The sequence below is a fragment of the Pterocles gutturalis genome, unplaced genomic scaffold (assembly GCF_000699245.1).
Source record: "Pterocles gutturalis isolate BGI_N339 unplaced genomic scaffold, ASM69924v1 scaffold6915, whole genome shotgun sequence".
Lineage (NCBI taxonomy): Eukaryota > Metazoa > Chordata > Aves > Pterocliformes > Pteroclidae > Pterocles > Pterocles gutturalis.
The window spans coordinates 39,561-59,970 of NW_010143299.1; the positions used below are offsets into that span (position 1 = coordinate 39,561).

Genomic DNA, 20,410 nt, shown 5'->3' on the forward strand with positions numbered 1-20,410 from the left:
CATCTGGAAAGCAAATGACTAGTCATTAATGCACCATTTGTTTGTGTGACTTGCAGAACCAGGACTTCTCATCCACACAGAACAAAGAGTTTGATCCTCTTGGCCCTCTGCCACATGGATGGGGTAAGACTGACTTGAAAGTGTTTTGTGATGCAATGTAGTTAAACATTAAAGCATACTTCTGCCAAATTGTTTTGTCAGCTGTTCTAGGCTATTTTTAAAAAATGAAAATCTGTATTAAAAATTTTTAAAATTAATCAAATGTACTGTTAAAAGAGAGCCCTGACAATGATGTGCAAAGTAGATTAGAAACTATAAAGTATTCTGGTTTACTCCCTGTAACCATAATAGCTTCTTTTCACGCTGTCATCCTTTTTGTACCACTTTCATTAGGCAGGATTCTTCCCTACCATCCCATTCCTGACAAATCGGGCTCCAAATCTCCTCTAAATCAGACTGCCACATTCCCTCTCCAAGCCAATTCTTGGAGAGTTTTGTTGGTCTGAAAATGTTTTTTATAATGACAACTAACTGCTTGTTGAGTTTACCCTCTGCCTGTTATAAATTTGGTTTTGTACTTTACAGGTACAATTTACAGTTAATATAGTCAGGGGGTGGGGGGTGTCCAAAAATGTACGTGTGAAAGTAATTTCTAGTGTGACTATCAAGCAGATATAAGAATTCGGGTTTCATTATACATAAGCAAAGTTCTCAGAATTGTGTAATTTTAAAGCAAGCAATTACTTGGCAGAGACAGAGCTGGGTTTTTGGCTTGTCTGTTTTTCAAGCATAACTACCTTGATTTTTAGTTCTGATATTGATGCAATTTCACGCCATAAAATTGTTGTTCCCCACACTTGTGCTTTGTGGCATTACATATATAACATTTCAAAGGAAGTTCTTTAGGCTGGCGTTGCCCAAGAAACAACCAAACTGAGTTTCCACATCGTACTGAGTTCTGCTGTCAGTGCAGCTCTCGTAGACGAGTGTCTCCTTCCAGACTTCTCTTGTACACTGAAGCTTTTTACCTGTGGTAGTCAGATTTTGGCCTGGTTTTATAGTTTGTATTCTATATTCTGTACTTCTTTTGCAACGCTAAATAAAAATTGCATACAGAGCTGCAGAATGGTACAGAAGAGCAAGCCAGGGCATTTAGCATAAGCTTTGTTCAGTCGTGGGCATCTACTAAACTATCTGAGAGAAGATATAAGTGTATTTTCTTGTAAACTGCATAGATCATTTTTTATTCCCTGCTCATAATTTGAATATGAAGCCCTTGTACTTTCTTGATACTTGTGTATCCATCTGGTACCTATGTTGTGTTTCCTGCCTATATTGCTTGTAAGGTATGTCACAATAATCGGAGCAGCTGGACTTTGGTGTGGAGATAACAGCTTATGTTTTTTCTTTCTTACAATTAATTTTTTCCTACAATTGAAAAATAAATAGCATAGTAAAGGATCTTAAGACAGAAATTTCAACTTCTTCAATATTTTAATCCATATAAATTTAATTTGCAAAGATACTGAAAAACCCTTTTAAGAAGGGCAAACAGTAGGGCAATAGATGTAGTGAAGATAAATCTCCTGTGATGAGCAACTTCCTCCATGCAAATCTTTATCTGGTTGTTAGATGCCCAGAATCTCCCTTATGGTCAGGCTTAAGCAGCGCAGGCAGAGATAGCTGAACTTTTCAGGGTAAGAATTGAGATATAAATAACTTACCTTACCATTAAGTGCAGCTTTTCATGGAGGATAGGTGATGGTGCAGTTTCATATGACTATTAGTAGTTGCTACTATTAGGACAGGCTGCTGTTTGTGAATAGCCTATTAAGCAATAATGTCAATAAAATTGAAGAGATGTTGAGTCAAAGGAGGTACAGGGAAACCTGAAGACAGTAGAGGTTGTAGCAGGGCCTGTTGATTGATTGATTTATTCTTTTTTATTTGGTGTAGTCTCATTAGAGATACATTAAGCAGATATTGATTTTTTTTTTTCCTTTCACATCTTTTCAGAAAAGAGAACTGACAGCAATGGCAGAGTGTATTTTGTCAATCACAACACACGAATCACTCAGTGGGAAGATCCCAGGAGTCAGGGGTAAGAAATCAGTTGCAGCTTTGTGTAAGTCTGGAATGAAAATACAACAAAGTAGTGAGAGTGGGAGTTAGGAAATGCTGCCCACAGCTGAAACATGGACTGTCCTACACAAACTTCAGACAGCCCATTAAAATAGTAAAAGGTACTAGCCAAAATTTTTCACTGTGCAGGGGGTGAGGCAGTGGCCCAGGTTGCCCAGAGAAGCTGTGGATGCCCCATCCCTGGAGGGGTTCAAGGCCAGGCTGGATGAGGCTTTGGGCAACCTGGGCTAGTGGGAGGTGTCCCTGCCCATGGCAGGGGGGTTGGAACTCGATGATTTTTTAAGGTCCTTTCCAACCCAAACCATCCTGTGATTCTGTGATTCCTACTGTCCAAATATCACTTAATAATAATGCAATTACCAGGAAAGTCTTGGTCACCAGTGATCATTTCATTCCCCAGAACAGCTTCTACTGTTTTTATAAATAAGACACGTGTGTCTAATAGTTTGTATCATTGGGGGAGGGAGGGATTTCTGTCATATGGTGATGGGATAGTGCAGAGGATCTTGACTAAGAATGTGATTATTTCCTAGACAGCCAATAGCTAAGAGACAGAAGACAAACTTGAAAAACTGCAGCACTCCTCCTTGCACCTTTAAGGAGGAAAAAAAAAAAGAGAAAGAACTTGAGGTGCTACTGAAAGTAATGGAGTACTGTTTATTTCAGGCTCTAGTCACTCTGACTCTTTGAGGTGGGGAATGTAGGCAGGAAATTGAGGGTGAAGGATGTTCAATCCCAACTCCTCCTGTTTAAGCAGAAAATTTCCATTTGGTGTGAAGCAGCTTCATCTGTCCTCTACAGAGAAGGAGTAAGGGGAGGGGGAGCCTAGTCTGTGTGGAGGGGTAGTAGCTGTAGCCAGAGATGACAACTCTTCGTACAACGCAACAATCAGCTGGCGTCACAGTGAGAAATGTGGTCCTATGATGTAGTTCTGTTGAGGGAGGTCACTCTCGGAGCACTTTGGAGTGATACTACTCAGGTCTTCCAAATACATTGAGATCTATTTTTTTTGTACCAAAATTGAGTTGGAAGTTGTCAAAAAATCATACAAGATCAGTGTTTGCATTTTTCTTATATATTTGTCATTCTGAAAATCTTACATTTTTGACTACTGTGATTATACATGAGATACCAAAAGCTACTTATTAGAACTTTGTCAGTTTTAGAGTAAAAACCCAATAGTTAGAAGATAAAATTCAGTTGTTTAAATGGAGGAAACATTGATAAACGTTGCTTGTATTTAAACAGTCATTTTGGTATAATGACATGAAACATTTAAGAGGAAAAAAAGGCAGAATAAACATTGAAAGGAAGGTTTCTCAATCCTTAGTTTTTCTAGATCTACCAGAATTTTTACTATCTCAGGTGTTGTTCAATTGACTTGATGTATTAAGTTGATGAGTTACCATATATTTTCTTGTATCCATAGTCAATTAAATGAGAAACCCTTACCAGAGGGCTGGGAAATGCGATTTACTGTGGATGGTATTCCATATTTTGTGGATCACAATAGAAGAACCACTACATATATAGATCCCCGCACGGGCAAGTCTGCTCTGTAAGTGTTTTTAACATTATACTAAGCTCCCACAAGTGAAGTTCTGCACACATCATTTTTGAAAGTTGTGTTTTTTCCCTCTTTGTACATTTTTTATGCAGGTAGTTTGACATGTAGTGACGCTTCTAATTTTCAGGGTTTTTTACATCCACTGATAACTGTCGCTGAAGAAGACAGTGTTTTGAAGGCTTTAGAATCCTTCTTGCCAAGTAGTATATACGATTCGAGGGTAATGGAGGAGCTTCCTCAGTACTGCTGATGACCAGATCCCTTCCTTCCAGTTACTAGTCTTTCTTTTAAAAAGTACACTCAGCACTTTGATTTTTAGGAACCACAATGGAGTTAAAAACAGAACTTAACTCCCAACTTAAATTAACTGAATGTCATTCCATCCTTACTGTTAGAATCTTTTTTGCAGTTAGTAATCAGATACTGTTTAAAAAGTACTTTGTATGTGCTCCACAATTTACAAAAGAAGGGTTTTTTTAGTTTAAAAACAAGAAAATTACACCCCAGAATAAAAAAATGTGAATAAGAATCTCCTAACTAAATAGCAACTGAGCCATACAACTATATAACTAATACATTTGCAGGCTTTTACTTAAATTACAAAAACACTTTTGAAATTGATTTTTTTTTCTCCTTTTGGTTCCAGAGACAATGGACCCCAGATAGCTTATGTGCGTGATTTCAAGGCAAAGGTCCATTATTTCAGATTCTGGTGTCAGGTATGGATTAATTTATTGGGAATATTTGTTTGCATTTTTGGTGTTTGCTTATGTGCTATAAATTAACTCTTCGATGCCTTGCAAGTAAAAGTCATTAAAGTACTTTAAGGTTAAAGGTGAATTAAATGAGGAGGGAGTAAATACAGGACTTGTATAAACTCATGTAAGCTTTAAAGCCCGATGAGCTATGGCTTCAAAACTTTTTAGAATAAAGGAAAACACTGATTTAGCTACTTTTTTTTTGAAGTAGTGGGTTTCAGGATAGTGTTTTCTTTCTGCTGTTAAGGCAATGTATGGAGGCACAGTATTTTTATTGTTAATATGAGATGCACTTTCTGCACAAATATGTCCTGGAAGAAAATGCAGGACATTTGACACAGAACATGCATGTCTAAACATTGAAGAATATACTGTATTGCATGTTAGCGTGCTCTAGCATAATACCAAATTCCAGTGTGTCAGTCTTGGTCCTCTAAACTCTATGTATATCAAAAGATTAAGTAACCTGGTGTCTAGGAAAAAGTCTTATGTGTAAATGTTCCGTTTTTGAAAAATAGCAGAGAGACTAGCCTAATTTTTCACTTCAAATTTTGTGCAGAATAATCTAAATTTTCTAATTTTTTATTAAATTCTGGGGTAGAAAGCCTTGCTGACTTAGAATATGTTGTTGATCTTAATGTTTTCTGACGTCTTGCAAGAGTGCAGTATTTGAACCTGCTTTAAGCAGGATCTGGAGGCACATATACCTCACTGTAGATATAAATATTGGAAGCAATTTGTTCTTGGAGTAAATTGCAATTCAAATACCTTGATTAGTGGGTTTATTTTATGTGGATTAGTGAAATTCTACTGTACCTCTTAAAAAATACATATGACAAATAACAGTTCAAACTCAGTATTAGAAACTTAAAGGGATTGTACACTTCACCTCTAAAAAATTTCATTTCAGCAACTGGCAATGCCACAACACATAAAGATTACAGTGAGCAGAAAAACATTATTCGAGGACTCATTTCAACAGGTATTGTATTAAAATATGCTAGTGGGCATGAACAACTGAGTTGATTAAATTTATTGTGACATGTCATTCTTGATCCTTTGACATCTTGCTAATGTCGTTTTAAGTGAGACTAACAAAAAAAATACTACTTCAATAGCTAGGATCCATTCATACTTACATATTAAAAGATGATGCTAACGTGAAGTTTGGGTTCTAAAGACTGATTCATCTGATGGAGAAAGTGATTTTTATTTTTTATTTTTCCTCAGAATTCTTTAAAATCTGAGTTCATTTTGAGGGGAGTGCGGTGGCAGAGCACTTCCCCATTCTCAGGAAGCTTTCATGTTGTGCTTATGTCTGTTGGCACAGTTTTTCTAACAGTGTGTTATATAAACGTGGGCTGCATACCGAAATATATGAAGTAGATCTTAGTCTGGGTGTTACGGGTCTTTAAATGAGTAACCAAATGGTTAAAAAGAATACAAAAATTATATATTTTGTTTAGATTATTAGTAGCAAAATTATTTTTAATGTCTGTAGACCGAAACCATGGTTAAAATTTGTTCCTATACAATATTTTCAAGTGCTTTTGAATTTTACTTCTTGAATGTTTATTGTGGCAGTAAATCACTCCCATTGCTTGTTAAATTGAAGCCAAAAGCAGCTCTTTGTCAGTCTAATAAGACATACAGAAACAAGCTTGGAAGTGCACGGAACAGTTCCTCTTGGCAGGCACTCCTCTTGGCCACTTCTATATTTTTCTGACTTAAGAAAATGCAGACCTTATCTAAGAAGATAGGAACTTTTAGCTTCCTCTGTCCCTAGCTGGTTTTTTTTATCTTCCTATATGTCTTCAGACTTCATTTCCTGTAGGAATTATCACAGGTGTGTCAAGCCAGGAAATGTGAACAAATAGAATAATGTCTTCAGATAAATATATTCTTAAATAAGGATTAATGCTTTCTTCTTCAAATTACTGTAAACTGGCTTAGCAGAAGCAACAAATGGTGCAGGTGACTGGTCTTTTCTTTTGGAAAAGATATCTTCAAATAAAAGGGGTTAGAAGGGGACAAAATAAATCTTGTAACTGAAAGTTAGCTCCAGCCTCATTTCTAAAATTGCACTTGGTCCTTTTACAGTGACTGTAGAGGTAATAAAATTACACTTTACTTGAAGGAATTAAGAGATTATGTAAACATCAGCAAACTTAGGATCCCTTAGGAAAACAGGGTGCCTTATCAATAATTTAGATGACAGAATTGCAAAGACCTGAGTTAATTTTTTTTTATACTTGTTAGTCATTCATCATTTGCAGGCATCTCTGTTGGGTTTATAATTTTTTTGGTAATGATTACTACAGACATCTAGGAGAGATTTTAAAAAGCAAATCTTGACCCCAATTCTGTGCCTCTCATTGCAAACAAAAACTTAAGGTTCTTGGGCACAGAAGTGTTACGTGACATTTCTTTATGTAAACCTCTGACAATTGGGCAAATCAACATAATTTACAAGTTTGGTCACTTTATTAAACCCAGCGTTAGTAAAGCTCCTTGGCCCCATCCCTGGAGGGGTTCAAGGCCAGGCTGGATGAGGAGGCTTTGAGCAACCTGGGCTAGTGGGAGGTGTCCCTGCCCATGGCAGGGGGTGGCACTGGATGGGCTTTAAGGTCCCTTCCAACCCAAACCATCCTGTGATTCTTCCTAACTTTAAAAAAACGCCAAAAAACTGCAAACAAGCCAGCTAGATTTTTATTACCCTCTTTAGGAGATGAAGCTGTAAAATGAAAAAATATATAATGTATGTTTGTTATTGTTATGTTTCTAATTTATTTATTTGAGTCCTTGATCAGGTCTCTTCAACACTTGTAACTGGGAGAGCATTCAGTATGGTATTTAACAAATACCGAATTTATTCACTTGGGCCCATTATTTATTGGCTGGTTTTCTGTCATGTACTTATAGACAGGCTACTGGCCCAAGTATCCTGAGTCTTTAATTTCAGAATTATTATTTCATGTTCTTTTACATCTTTTACTTTTTAATCTATGGAAGTAGGTGTGCACTAACGCTTCAAATTCCATGAGCATTCCATAAGCAAGTTCATTTTATGCTCTGAATTATTAAATACTATATCGCTTGATCGCAAATAGTAATAAGTCTAGCCAGTGCTTATAGCTGTTTTCTTAAAAAGAATTGATTGTTTTTCTTTTACTAAGATAATGAGCTTCAGCCCTCAGGATCTACGGAGACGTTTATGGGTTATTTTCCCTGGTGAAGAAGGCTTAGATTATGGAGGTGTTGCAAGGTAAACTAAACTGAAATGGTAAACAATATCTTTTTCTGCGAGTTGTTAGTGTGAAGAGTTCCCCAAAGCAGATACTTAAACTGCAGTGCTTTCAAAATATGAGTGAAGTTTATTCCTTATCTTTCCTTGGAACATCTGCGGAAGACAGTTCCTTAAGATGTATGCATGACTAAAAATGATATAAAATTATTTTCAGTAAAAACTTTGTCTCAGTGATCAGAGAGACACACAGTTTACTGAACTACAGTAAGCCTTTGGCACAACCATTAATATCAAAGTAGAGGTTTATTGAAAAACTGAATAGAAATCTAATTTCAAGTCAGAAGTCTTTACTGGAATGTAACAGAGAAGTGCATATATTAATTAGCATTCCCTAAAACCCTGAAGTTTAAATCAGTGGAAGACTTTTAATCTGCTTGTTTAGATAAGGGTGTTTTTTATCCAGACCACTGACTGTTTGTTGTATATCATTGTAACTTTGCATAGTAATTCATGAATTGTGTTGGTTTCATTTGGTTTCAGTTTGGTGTGACACACTTACTGGTAAAGAAGTCAGATTGACTACTTTTGTGCCAACAAGTTCCTAAGTCAACATGAGTTAAATTAATTTCTAATTTAATTTATTTTGAAATGTGGTTTTGTTGTTCTTGTGATTTCAGGGAATGGTTCTTTCTATTGTCACATGAAGTTTTGAACCCAATGTATTGCCTGTTTGAATATGCAGGGAAAGATAACTACTGCTTACAGATAAACCCAGCCTCTTATATTAATCCAGACCATCTGAAATACTTCCGATTTATTGGAAGATTCATTGCCATGGTAAGTTCAAAAGTAGAAGCAGTTTCTCTTATGTAATTTTCCTATAAATAAATATTGTACCATCAAATGGATAATTAAACAGTTCATTTTTGAGTTGAAACTATTATCAAGTGTTTGGATATAACTACTGTTGGTATAAGTTGCTTCAGCATATTAGCATTCATGATATTCTAGGTTGTTTTAATTCTTTAGCTGTCAGACTTAATTGGTACAGAGTACAGAATGTTGTAATATTAATTATTTGATCATCCTTTGCATTATTTTGTCTGTTTCATGGGTTTTTTTCAGGCTTTGTTCCATGGGAAATTCATTGACACTGGTTTCTCTCTGCCGTTCTATAAACGTATCCTAAACAAGCCAGTAGGACTCAAGGATTTAGAATCTGTTGACCCAGAGTTTTACAACTCTCTCATCTGGGTAAAGTGAGTTTGACTTGATTTTGTTCTTGAAATAGTAATACAATGGTTTTGATTTTCACTTACGCCAGGAAGTAGGTGTAAATTTATTACTAAAAGCCCCACTGGAAAGTGTATCAGTTGCAGGGCAGTACTGGCATTTTTACTGTAATTTGAGGTAACGCAAATAGTAATTTGATAATGCAAAAGCCTTTCTGGTTCATTGAATATTCTGCATAGCATCTTGCATTCCATTTTTGCTGGTTTTTAATAAACCTAGCTAGACATTATACACATGTGGCAGTCTTGAACAGTTACAAATCAGATGGCTTGAGTAAATTCCACTCAGACTTTTCAGATAACCGATTAAAAGAAATCAGCTAAAATCTGCTCAGTGTTTCTCTCTCTAGTACCTGGTTTAGTTAAAAAACATTAAAAGTTTAGTGCTACAATAATGTGAAGTTAACAAATGTAGTTTATGTACCACCACCTAATTCTTCTGTTAGTCATACCTGAAATTTGACTCAGAGGTTAATATTGCAGATTTAATGCTTTAAAGAAGTTAATGCTTATATGTTTTTCTACCTGTCCTTTGTTTTTTGCTCTGAGCTGAATGATTCAAGACCATTCCTACATGTAGCCTTCCATGTATGCATTGTCAGTCATCTGTCTGTTCTCCATTCCTACTCTTTTTAAGTCCTCTGTCTCCACTCCTTGGCAGATTCCTCTCCAGAGAGCAGCAAGTAAAAAGGATCTGGAGTTTGCAGACCACAATTTTTTTTGGAATTATGTGTCAAAAATATTTTAATAAATAATTTTTTAAATGCCTTAGATCCAAAGCATTGTAATTCTGTACTTATTTTATAATAGCAGAACACCAGGATGTTGTAGTCCATGGTTGAAGTGCACCATTTGTTTCAGTAACAGTTGATTTTCCTTTCCCAACAGTTGAAAAAGAAAAATTAGACGGGAAAGACAAAAAGACAAATTCAGTTAATTTTTTTTTTTTGTTTTTGCTATAGGAAAAAACAATTTATCAGAAAAAATAGGGGGTTTTTTTGTGGCTGGAGAGATAAAACATTTGTCTTAAGAATCATACAAAAACAGAATAGTTTTAAAAATGCTTCAAGAGATATTCAGAAAATGTTTGGGGATATGTTGTTTTTTTAAATACAGAAATAAATAGAAAAGACAAGATTCTCATCTCCTGTAGTGCTGAATCTTGGAAGCATTATCTTGAATAATGAGGAGGGGGGAAAGCAACAAGTTGAGATAAGAATTTTGATTTGGTTTTTGAAGAGTAGTATGTGCTGTAGTCAATGTATGTGCTGCTAAAAGGTGTGGTGACTTGAAATTCTATTAGGAAAACTTAAAATTGTTGCTGTTTGAGTAAAGATGCCATGAAACTGAGACCTGAAAGGGAAGAAAAGGTCTCAAAGTTGTAAGTCCTGCCTTCTGTAATTAAGGAAACCTGTTCTCTCTTTTGTGCTCACAAAATGTATATCTCTATTTTTTTTAAAACGTCACTTTCTTGTCATCTTGGGACTTACTGAGTTTTAGAGACCAAGCAAATATGATACTGAAAAAAGCAAGTTACATCAAAATTGCATTAAATCATGGGGGAAGCTTTTACTGGTGAATGATCTTCTAACTAAATTATAACGAGTTGCACATATAACGGTGTTTACCTTATGAACAATATCAATCCGTTAATATTTTGTGGAAAGTCTAGAGTAAAAGGGTATTATTTTACACCATTATCTGTAGTCATAGTTGCATCTTTGTGTCTGTATGTGTAGTGCACATAAGCTGGCCACTTCTCACCTTTCAAAGCAGTGGGCTTTCTTTAGAGCACCCAGTAACTGCCAGGTCTTTCAGTGTTGCTCCAGTGTGGTACATTTTTTCCGTGTATGGTTCTTCTGGTGAAGATGTAATTTCTAATGGTCCGAAAGAGAGCACAGAGGCTTCTGGATGTCATTATTAGGCTGCTTCTCAATGGCAACAAATGGGACTTGTCACAGACATTGCAGAACACCTTTTTCCCCTCATTTTGATTCACAGTATGCAGTGTTGCCAGATGCCACCCAGTGGGTTGTTGGTGTGAAACTTCCAAGACCAAATTCCTGGGTACTAGCAGTCCCTAATGAAAGATTTTGTCAAAGGCAGGAGAAGCCTGCATCTGTAGTAAGGAACCAGAAAACTCAGAACTTGCTGTCGAGAACGACATTTACATCTCACCATGTCTGTGAGGGTTTCAAATGACTAACTTGTGCTGGTAACCTATGCCTTCATTAATCTGCACTCACTGTTTGGGGGTTTTTGCCTTTTTTTATTAATCTGCACTCACTGGGGGTTTTTGTCTTTTTTTTTTTCTTTGATTCTTCACTTTGCAGAAGCGTGTATCAACACAGAAATTACAGTGTTGTACCTGTTATTCTCCTGGCTATTAACACCTATAAAGTGAATAGAGATTATTTGAGCAACGTTTGTTGGCTACGGATTTTTCTTATATTGAAGTTTCTAAGACAATTCCTCTTTAGAAGGAGTAATTGTACTTCGTTAACTTAGGAGCCGGGGACATTTTAGTGTGTACTTACAAGATAGTCTCATAAATATACTGGAGTTGAAGATAATTCATTAAGCATGAAAAGTCTTTCTTAGTTGCTTCTTATCTGCTGTTATCTGACAAAGTGACAGCTGCGTGTTAACACAGTCCTTACATTACCTGTTAGAAGAAGCCATCATGCAATGAAATACACAAAACTGTCATTGCTTGAAAAGTTTGTGTATTCCGTAGCCCTTCCGCAGATCATAGTCAGCAGGTAGTTTTCAGCCTTGGGATTGGTAAATGTAAGGGTACTACTGATCAAACCTTTCTGATCAGGAGTACAATTCACATTTGCATGGTGGTAAAATGAATCAGGACTTCTTGCAAAACCATAATTATTGTGTAAGGATCATTTCCTTATCTTGATTATTTAGCTCCAAACCTTTTTTCTTAAGGTTCTTCATACCCATTTCCTGTACTAAGTGCAAGGTCTTGACACAGTTATTTAAAATTATATTTTTTTCCTTACAGAGAGAATAATATTGAAGAATGTGGCTTGGAAATGTTTTTCTCAGTTGATAAAGAAATTCTAGGTGAAATCAAAAGCCATGATTTGAAGCCAAATGGTAGCAACATTCTGGTCACAGAAGAAAACAAAGAAGAATATATTAGGTAAGAATAAATGAAGATTTTAAAAATACTGTTATCTCCATCATTTTCTTTCTTTAGTTCTATCAAGAAAAGATTTGTCAAACTGTGTAATCTGAACCATTGTTGAAATTCTGTCTCTGAATAACCGCTGATGTTGCCAACAATCATAGAATCATAGAATCATTAAGGTTGGACAAGAACTCAAGGACCATCAAGTCCAACCGTCAACCCAACACCACCAACCCACTAACCCATGTCCCCAAGCACCACATCTACACGTTTCTTGAACCCCTCCAGGGATGGTGACTCCACCACTGCCCTGGGCAGCCTGTTCCAATGCCTCATCACTCTTGCAGTGAAGAAAGTTTTTCTAATATCCAGCCTAAACCTCCCCTGGTGCAACTTGAGGCCATTTCCTCTTGTCCTATCGCTTGTTACTTTAGAGAAGAGGCAGCACCCCCCTCACTGCACCCTCCTTTCAGGTAGTTGTAGAGAGTGAGTGGCAATTGTTTGGCTGTCATATTTGAAGGATGAATATTGGTAGAAATAAGTTTTTAAAATCCACTTTTCTCAAAGATTACAGTTAGTAGAAGGTCTACTTTTTTCTGAGAGATAATGTGTAACAGAACATCATGATCACAAATGTGGATGTCGGGTATTTCATGAAATCATTGCATATGTTTATTATTGGAATTATATTGCTTCGCAGCCTGCTGATATGCTACCCAGCCATTTATGTTTGGGGTTTTTTTTAAATTAAAGAAAATTTTTGGATGCTTTTGTGATGATTCTTCTATTTTAAAGATACTTGGGATCGCTACTAGTTCTATCTGAACTGGTCTTACAGTGTAATTAGGTCTTGGCATTTGTGACAGGACAGTGTGTTGAATGATGTCGTGGTTGTATTGTTGTGAATGAAGGATTGTGTTTGCAGTATGAGAATGTTTTAAAGTAAGAAGGAAGGAGCCTAAGAGTAATTAAAGAGTAAAAAGGTGAACAATGACCTGCTTTGTCCTGAAATATCCCCTTCTTCCTCAATGTGCACCAGTACATAAGCTCTGCTTTAAGGTGTGAACGTCAAGATACAACCCTCGAGGATGTGCTTGCAAAAAAAAAAAAAAGTCACACATTGCAGGCATAAAATTAATTTAATCACAGCAGAATTTTATTCTCTTTGTTGCAATCTGTTCTGTGAAGGCTTCTTTTCATGGGAAGGGGTGAGGGAGAAGGGAGTGGATTTTGTTTTCATTGCATGAGTAATTAGAAGACATTTCAGTGGTTCACAGAAAACGTAGCATTTGCAGAGGAAACATGCTGGCATTTAGCAGTTTTGCAAAGAAGGGAGGATCTGCAGAAAAACATTCTTTTGTAGTTTCTAGGAACCCAGGGAGAGGTCAGATTCCAGTTTCATTCATATTCTTTTGTCTTGCTTTAAATCCCCTAAGTTTCTAGGATTGAACTCAGAAAATAGCCATCTCTCCTTTAGACTCCAGTTCTCCTGACAGGTTAGGCTTGAATTCAGCATAATATCTGCTTCTCCCTGGGTTCAGGTTCTTCAGGTCTCCTGCCTGCTTTTCAGCCTTTTATTAATGGAGAGTGGAGTTTCTGCCACAGAGCAAAGTTTCATGCTTAACAGAAACAAATATGGAACTTTCCAAATGGACGTAGTCGTTTCTTGGTAAGCTAGCAGTCCTACTTATCTTCACTGGTGCAACTTGACCTAGTTTTTACCTTTTCATGGATAATGACTGAGATTTCTGGGGAGAATGTTAGACAAATATAGCTCTGCATTTTTTTCTTTCTTCAAATACCTAGGGACTGCTGTGCTCTCATTAATATAATCAGTGAATAGATGCTGCCTCCTCTTTGAGTCCAAAATCAGAATGGTTTGTAACAGAGGGTTTTAAGTTAAAGAAAAAACAAAATCGTTTGCGCAGAGTAAAGGTTACTAATAAAATTACACACTGCACTATCCCCAGAACTTTCCAGACTTTCCATATTTTTTTAACTTAGCTTTCGGTTCATCTCAAAATAGGTGAACAAAGATGTGGACTTGGGTTAGCACAGGCCATGTAAATTCTCTTTCTGTATCTTTTACAGGCTAGTAGCAGAATGGAGACTTTCCCGAGGTGTTGAGGAGCAGACACAGGCTTTCTTTGAAGGCTTCAATGAAATTCTGCCACAACAGTATTTGCAGTATTTTGATGCTAAGGAACTGGAGGTAAAGGGTTCCTTGGCTATTGCTAGATCCAGGTTGTTACACAGAAAATAACTTAATGTCCAGCCGTTATGTCTGAAGAGCAGAACTCACTAAGGCTGACAGCTCTGTTTTATAAGGTGTATGAGTGAAACCTTATGGAGTAGTATTTGATTAGCTTGTTTCCCTTCACTTTCCTCTTTGCAGCCTACATGCTTCTGGAGTCTGAGATTCTGTCAGCAGACGTTTCTTACCAAATTGCTTCTGTAATCCTCAGCAATTTAATTTGCCTGTGTTCAAAGAATGAGTAACTTGACAGAAAGGGAGATAAAACCAGATATGCAATAGATAATTGCATATAGACTGGACCAGGTTCTAGATGGTTTTGATCTCTCAAAATTACACTTTCTGAAGCATCTGTTCAATTTAAAAATATGAAAACATAAAACCAAAACATCCTGTTCCTAGCAGAGAATTGTGTGGCTGGGCAGTGATAAACTGTTCCTGGCTTGAACGTCTAAATGCAAGCAGTTACTCCATTTTTCATGAGGGAGATGCTTTCTATTTTGTGGCCTCTCCAAATACACTTCATGAGTAGAAGTCTTGGATAAAGTTTAAAATTAAAACCAAGTATACTGTCATTGCTTCTCTAATTATGGGTGCAGTTGATGTCCTGTTTTGTTATGTGGGAAGTCACAGAAGGAAAGTAATAACTTGTACTCACATGTTCATTTCCCTTTTTCTCCCTTAAAGGTGCTTCTATGTGGAATGCAAGAAATTGATCTGAATGACTGGCAGAGGCATGCCATCTACAGGCACTATACCAGGACCAGCAGACAGATAGTATGGTTCTGGCAGGTTTGTAGACCTTGTTTTATTCTCAGAACAACAGAAGTTACAGAGTTACAGAGCACAGCTCCAGCTTAGTAAACAATAGTCAGAATTACTGAACAGATCTGTAGCGTTTAAATATAAATTGTTACTGCTAATCCAGCTATTGGTAACAGTCATGTAATTTGTTAATCTAAGGATGATGATGTGAGACTCTGAATATCAAATCTGTACCTAAATGTTTATTTCAACTACTATTTTTCAGTTTGTGAAAGAAATAGATAATGAGAAGAGAATGAGACTCCTGCAGTTTGTTACTGGAACATGCAGATTACCAGTGGGAGGATTTGCTGACCTCATGGGTATGCATTAATAGTCCCTCTGATGCATTAGATAATTCTTTTTTTTTAAATAACCAAGTTATACATTTATGAATATTTTTAATGAATTTTATATTCAATGCTATTTTGTATACTTAAGCTATGACGAAAAAGAGATGGAGGGAATGTTTACACCTGTTGTACTGAGTTTCAAAATCACCAAATTTATGCATTTCACCACATGCATACTTTAATTGAGACAGAGTTGTGTAGTAGAAGACAGAAGCCTTTTTTCTGTGCAAGTAATGGTAACCTTGTCTTGGTTTCAAGCCTTTCATACTTGAGTCATAATGTATTGCCTGCTGATACAAAGGTAGCTAGACCTATGCCTTGTTTATTTGATTTTGTTAACAGGGAGCAATGGACCCCAAAAGTTTTGTATTGAAAAAGTTGGAAAGGAAAACTGGTTACCTAGAAGTCATACCTGGTGAGTGTGTAACAAATTAGAATATTACTGGTGTTGTGGTTTTGCTGACAACAACCAACTTGGAGATTTTAGTAAAGAGTTAATATGTGTAAATGGTTGAGACTGTGTGAAAACACACCCTGAGTTATACCGATAAACTTTGTGGTTGGGTAGCAGCTGAGCTTCTGCAAAGCTCTTGTGGCAGGGAATAGATTCCATTGTTAATTCCATGGATTACTGAAAATTTCAAGTAATAAACCATACTGTCTAAAGGGGTTGGGATTGATCTTTTGTTATCGCTGCACTCCCTTGTGTTAGTGAAGTAGCCACATTCACACTCCCTCTTCCCTCGAGAACGTGTAGCTTCCCCTCAGGCCCTCAGGTGCATTAGTGGTTAGTAAAACCACACAAATTTAACATTTCAAATGTGAATGATGACTCTAGTTAACCAACTAGGAAAAGTCCGTGGAACTTCTTACCAAGTACACCGCATTTCTAGAAAACTCTCACTGTTCAACTTTTTTCTCTCAGAAATACATAAACTTGTGTCGGTAGTCAGCTTTTCACAGAGTATAAATCCAGGTATCCATCTACACAGCAGAAAGTTTTGTTACCCATATTCATAATGGATTTTTTTGTGATGGTTTAATTATTTTTCAGTACTTAAGTTTTTCTTTGTTTTCAGTTTCAATCGTTTAGACCTTCCACCCTATAAGAATTATGAGCAATTGAAGGAAAAGCTGTTGTTTGCAATTGAAGAAACAGAAGGATTCGGGCAAGAATAGCTAAAATTTGCACCTTGAAGAATGTGAACTCAACACAATGTATGTTATTCACTTCTTCTGCTTGTTGCACACTTCATTGTAAAGTAGACTTGACTTGGATTTATTTAACAATACTAATGTGTAAGTAAATGGATGTTATCCTGAGGTTTTATCCACATTAACTCTGGATTTCTACTGAGCACTTTCAGAAATCAAATGAGCAATCAGATATGGCTACAAATTAAATATGACCTAAGTAGAGGTTTAATACAGCTTTGGGTTCTGCTTTGTTTCACCATTCATTAATTAGAATGTGTCCTTAATGACTGACAGATTTTTAACAATAGTTTTGTCTTTCCTTTTTAGTAGCATTTTTTTGCTACTGATGCACTGGGAAGTTCATTGGTAGCTGCAATGCTGCAGCATCATCATCAGCCTCTTGACAGCAGTGATCTTAGAGCCAGCTTGTAACCATCCTCTGCGTACTGTGAGCAAATCCATCACTTAATCTCTTTTTTCTGACTCAAGTGTGGCCAGACTGTTTTTTCCCCGCCTGGAATCTGCTCACATGCCAGCTGGACTCAAGCTGCTGTTAAGGGGATGTCGAACTGTGGCACAAATCCAGAGCAGAGCTTTGCTTTGTTTTTTCACAATCCTGCTAATTTCAGCAGAATGGACACCTGCCCAAAGGTGTTGGAATATTTCTGTGTGCCCTCAGAAGCATTCTGATCTTTTTCTGTGTAACACATTTAAATCAATATTAACACTGTGGTACTTCGCTTGTTTTGCAAAAGACAAGACCACTTGGGATTGCACTGATTCCATTTAGATTCCTGTCTGCAGACTGATGTTTCTTGTCAAAAGTGTTAATGGACATTATTCTCAGTGTTATTCTGTTGCATCAGTTTGCTCTGAAGACTTTATGGGGTTCTCAGGAAGAGGCACAAAACAACTGGATTCAGAAAATGATAATACTTATCATTTTTGCTGATAAACTGATATGTGATACTGGCTAAGGCTAAGAGGATTAGAAAGTTCAGACACGGATTACAGAGTTTTGAAAAGCTGGAGCATCAGTAAATAGTTCTATAAAGATTGAAATTAAAGTTCTTGGGGGAAGTTTCTAAGCTAATTCACCCTAAGCTGCTTACAGCTAGTAACTTTTGTAGTGAGTTCTGTTGGATTAATAACACCTTTTACTTCCTTTTAGAATCTGTTAATATTCAATTCTCTTCTGGTTTACAATAACATTTTGCATTTTACTGCTCCTTTAGACTGAATGCACTTTTTGGGTATGGAAAGTCAGAAGGGAGGAAGGCGAACTTCAGTGAGATGAGCTGTTAGCCCTAGTAAGAGTCATGACACTTGAGCCAGCATGTAGCACATATAAAGCGTAACCACAGCTCAAAGCATTGCGACAGGAGCTGGTTTTAAGAGGCTTCTAGATATTGGAGCTGAAACAGGACAGTGGGAAACTCTAAAACTGAACTTCCAGTCTGGAAAAGAATATTTCTTTTCCTGCTGTCCCTTCTTTCTAAACTATAAGAGAGAAAAACTGATTCAGGCCTAAGAAGAACTGAGACACTACAGTTTTGAACTGACTTCAGGAGTTGTTCAGGTCATGCTGATTGGAAGGCAGAATGATTAGAGTTCAGAGTGAATCCCTCTTTTGTCATGCATAGTATAAGAAAGGCGTGGAAAAGAGTTTCTGATGATACAGAAATGATTCTCACAGTTTCATTGATGGTGAGAACTAACCTGAATTCATGGTTTTACTAGGAGGAAAATCTGCCAACTTCAAAACATTTGATGGATATATTACCGTATACAGCTCATGAAGAGAAAAAAAGCCTTATAAATATTTTCTGTTGATATTAATTCTTACAGTAAAATGTAGTTATCTAACATATTTACGAGAGAGATTAAATTAAGCAAGATAATGCAAGATTAAGCTATGAAAAATAGTCTGTGTTCTGCATAATGCTTTATGATTCATGTAGGGAACCTAGAAATATTGTTAATGTATAAATATCACCCAAAAGGCTTTCAGCCCTATATTTTTAAAATAAAGAATAGTTATAATTGAAATAGCCTTAGCCCTAGTTCTATAGGGTATGGCTGTTTAATATTTTTATGGTTGAAATGTTTAGTTCAGGACAAAGGTAAATGCTTGTATATATTTTTGCAGTCTGGGATTCCACTATTCCATTTTTCTTTCTTTAATTTAAATGGCATGTTTATATGTCTTTTCTGCTGTATTAGGATGGGAAAAAGGGGGCTGGATATCCCAAGCACCAGATATGATTTTAAAATATTGCAAATAAATAATTCATTGGGGGGGGGGGAATCTGTGAAACATTGGATTTGCCAAAGTAGAAGAAAATTAAAGCAACTTTACTGTGTTAAATTGGCAATATTTCTGAAGTCAGAGGTTAAGGTTACTTAACTTGGGCATTTTACTTTGTCAGCATTGTGAATGCTAACAAATCTGTTAATTTTTTATAGTCTGTCGTGTAGAAATAAAAAGGAATTGATATAAGCCACTGGTGCACTTTTCTGTTCTTTGTGGGTATCTGGTGAAAACAGCATGTGGATGAGCCCACAGCAGCTGGTATCCCAGATAACAGGTTATTACGAATTGGACTGAGAAGTAAGATTTTCAGCAGAGATCAATCAATTTGTCTCCCAGTACTTCAACTGATCGAGCAGTCTGAGCTGCATAAATTCATAGTATGTCACAAATGTATATTCATTAGCAACTGTCAATTGATCCTAATTTTAAAGTATTAAAATAACTTTTATTTAGAATTTTGCCTTATGAGAATGACAGGAGAAAATTAAATGCTGAGCCGCTGATCTAAGAATTAACAAAGCCTTATTGTTCTGGGTAGCTCAGGAAGTGTTAATATACTAATGAAATGCACAGTAAATGCGTCATGTCTTCATCTGACCTAGTATGGAAATTTTTTTCTTTTTAATCCAGTTGCTTGTGTTTAAAAAAAAAAAAAAAAGCTTTTTTATTATTCTGAGAAAAGTAAAAAAATGATTGTTTAAATTTTTTTATTTGCATTTTTATTACATACTGCACTGGATTTATAGTCTCAACTCTCTCTCTTATATTGGTATCTCCAGCCCCCTTTTTTATGGTGTCTTTTAATTTTCTTTAAGAATCACTGTTTGTGTATATGTGCTCTAGTGAACTCGTATATAAACTGGGATCAGCAGCACTGGATTGTAAAATACTGTACTGAAATTCCTTGTTGAAATTTCCTTGCATTGTAATTTCAAATACTCAGGTAACTGTAACAGTATCTCAGTAAGTCAAATACTTTTATAAAACTACTTAAAGAGCTGGTAGTCTTGTTGTTATTCCTTCTGGATTATGAAGCATCTGTGTTCAAACAAATTGTCAGTCTGCTCTTCGGGGGTGAGGGGTTAGGCTGGCTGAAGTTGTCCTTTGAGCACAGTTCTTGAGGAGTGTTTCCCGAGACCTCTTCTGCCATGGCTGATTGCATTGGAAGTTCACGAGGAGATTTCAGACACAGCTGCCTTTTTAACTGGTTAGAAACTGCAGGTAAAACAGTTCCGGCATTCTTAGTGCTCGTGGTCCTGGAAATGCTGCCCCAAGGAGACAGGCTGCTGGTCTCTTGGCGATGGTACTCGGATGGAGGTGGTCTGGAGAAAGGT

The 20,410-nt window shown here is 36.5% G+C and overlaps 1 protein-coding gene across 2 annotated transcripts in view; it reads left to right on the forward strand.

The window, feature by feature from the left end:
• The window catches only part of ITCH (itchy E3 ubiquitin protein ligase), a 32,979-nt gene extending 16,194 nt beyond the window's left edge, over nucleotides 1-16,785 (forward strand). For both annotated transcript variants that reach the window (XM_010084672.1, XM_010084673.1), the window contains exons 10-23: nucleotides 57-123; nucleotides 2,017-2,101; nucleotides 3,572-3,700; nucleotides 4,356-4,428; nucleotides 5,378-5,449; nucleotides 7,644-7,732; nucleotides 8,392-8,551; nucleotides 8,840-8,973; nucleotides 12,026-12,166; nucleotides 14,246-14,366; nucleotides 15,096-15,200; nucleotides 15,439-15,535; nucleotides 15,908-15,980; nucleotides 16,645-16,785. In XM_010084672.1, coding sequence (XP_010082974.1) covers nucleotides 57-123; nucleotides 2,017-2,101; nucleotides 3,572-3,700; nucleotides 4,356-4,428; nucleotides 5,378-5,449; nucleotides 7,644-7,732; nucleotides 8,392-8,551; nucleotides 8,840-8,973; nucleotides 12,026-12,166; nucleotides 14,246-14,366; nucleotides 15,096-15,200; nucleotides 15,439-15,535; nucleotides 15,908-15,980; nucleotides 16,645-16,744 — 1,446 coding nt within the window. In that variant the 3' untranslated portion in view covers nucleotides 16,745-16,785. The remainder of the gene's footprint in view (nucleotides 1-56; nucleotides 124-2,016; nucleotides 2,102-3,571; nucleotides 3,701-4,355; nucleotides 4,429-5,377; nucleotides 5,450-7,643; nucleotides 7,733-8,391; nucleotides 8,552-8,839; nucleotides 8,974-12,025; nucleotides 12,167-14,245; nucleotides 14,367-15,095; nucleotides 15,201-15,438; nucleotides 15,536-15,907; nucleotides 15,981-16,644) is intronic.
• The last annotated feature ends 3,625 nt before the right edge of the window (nucleotides 16,786-20,410 follow it).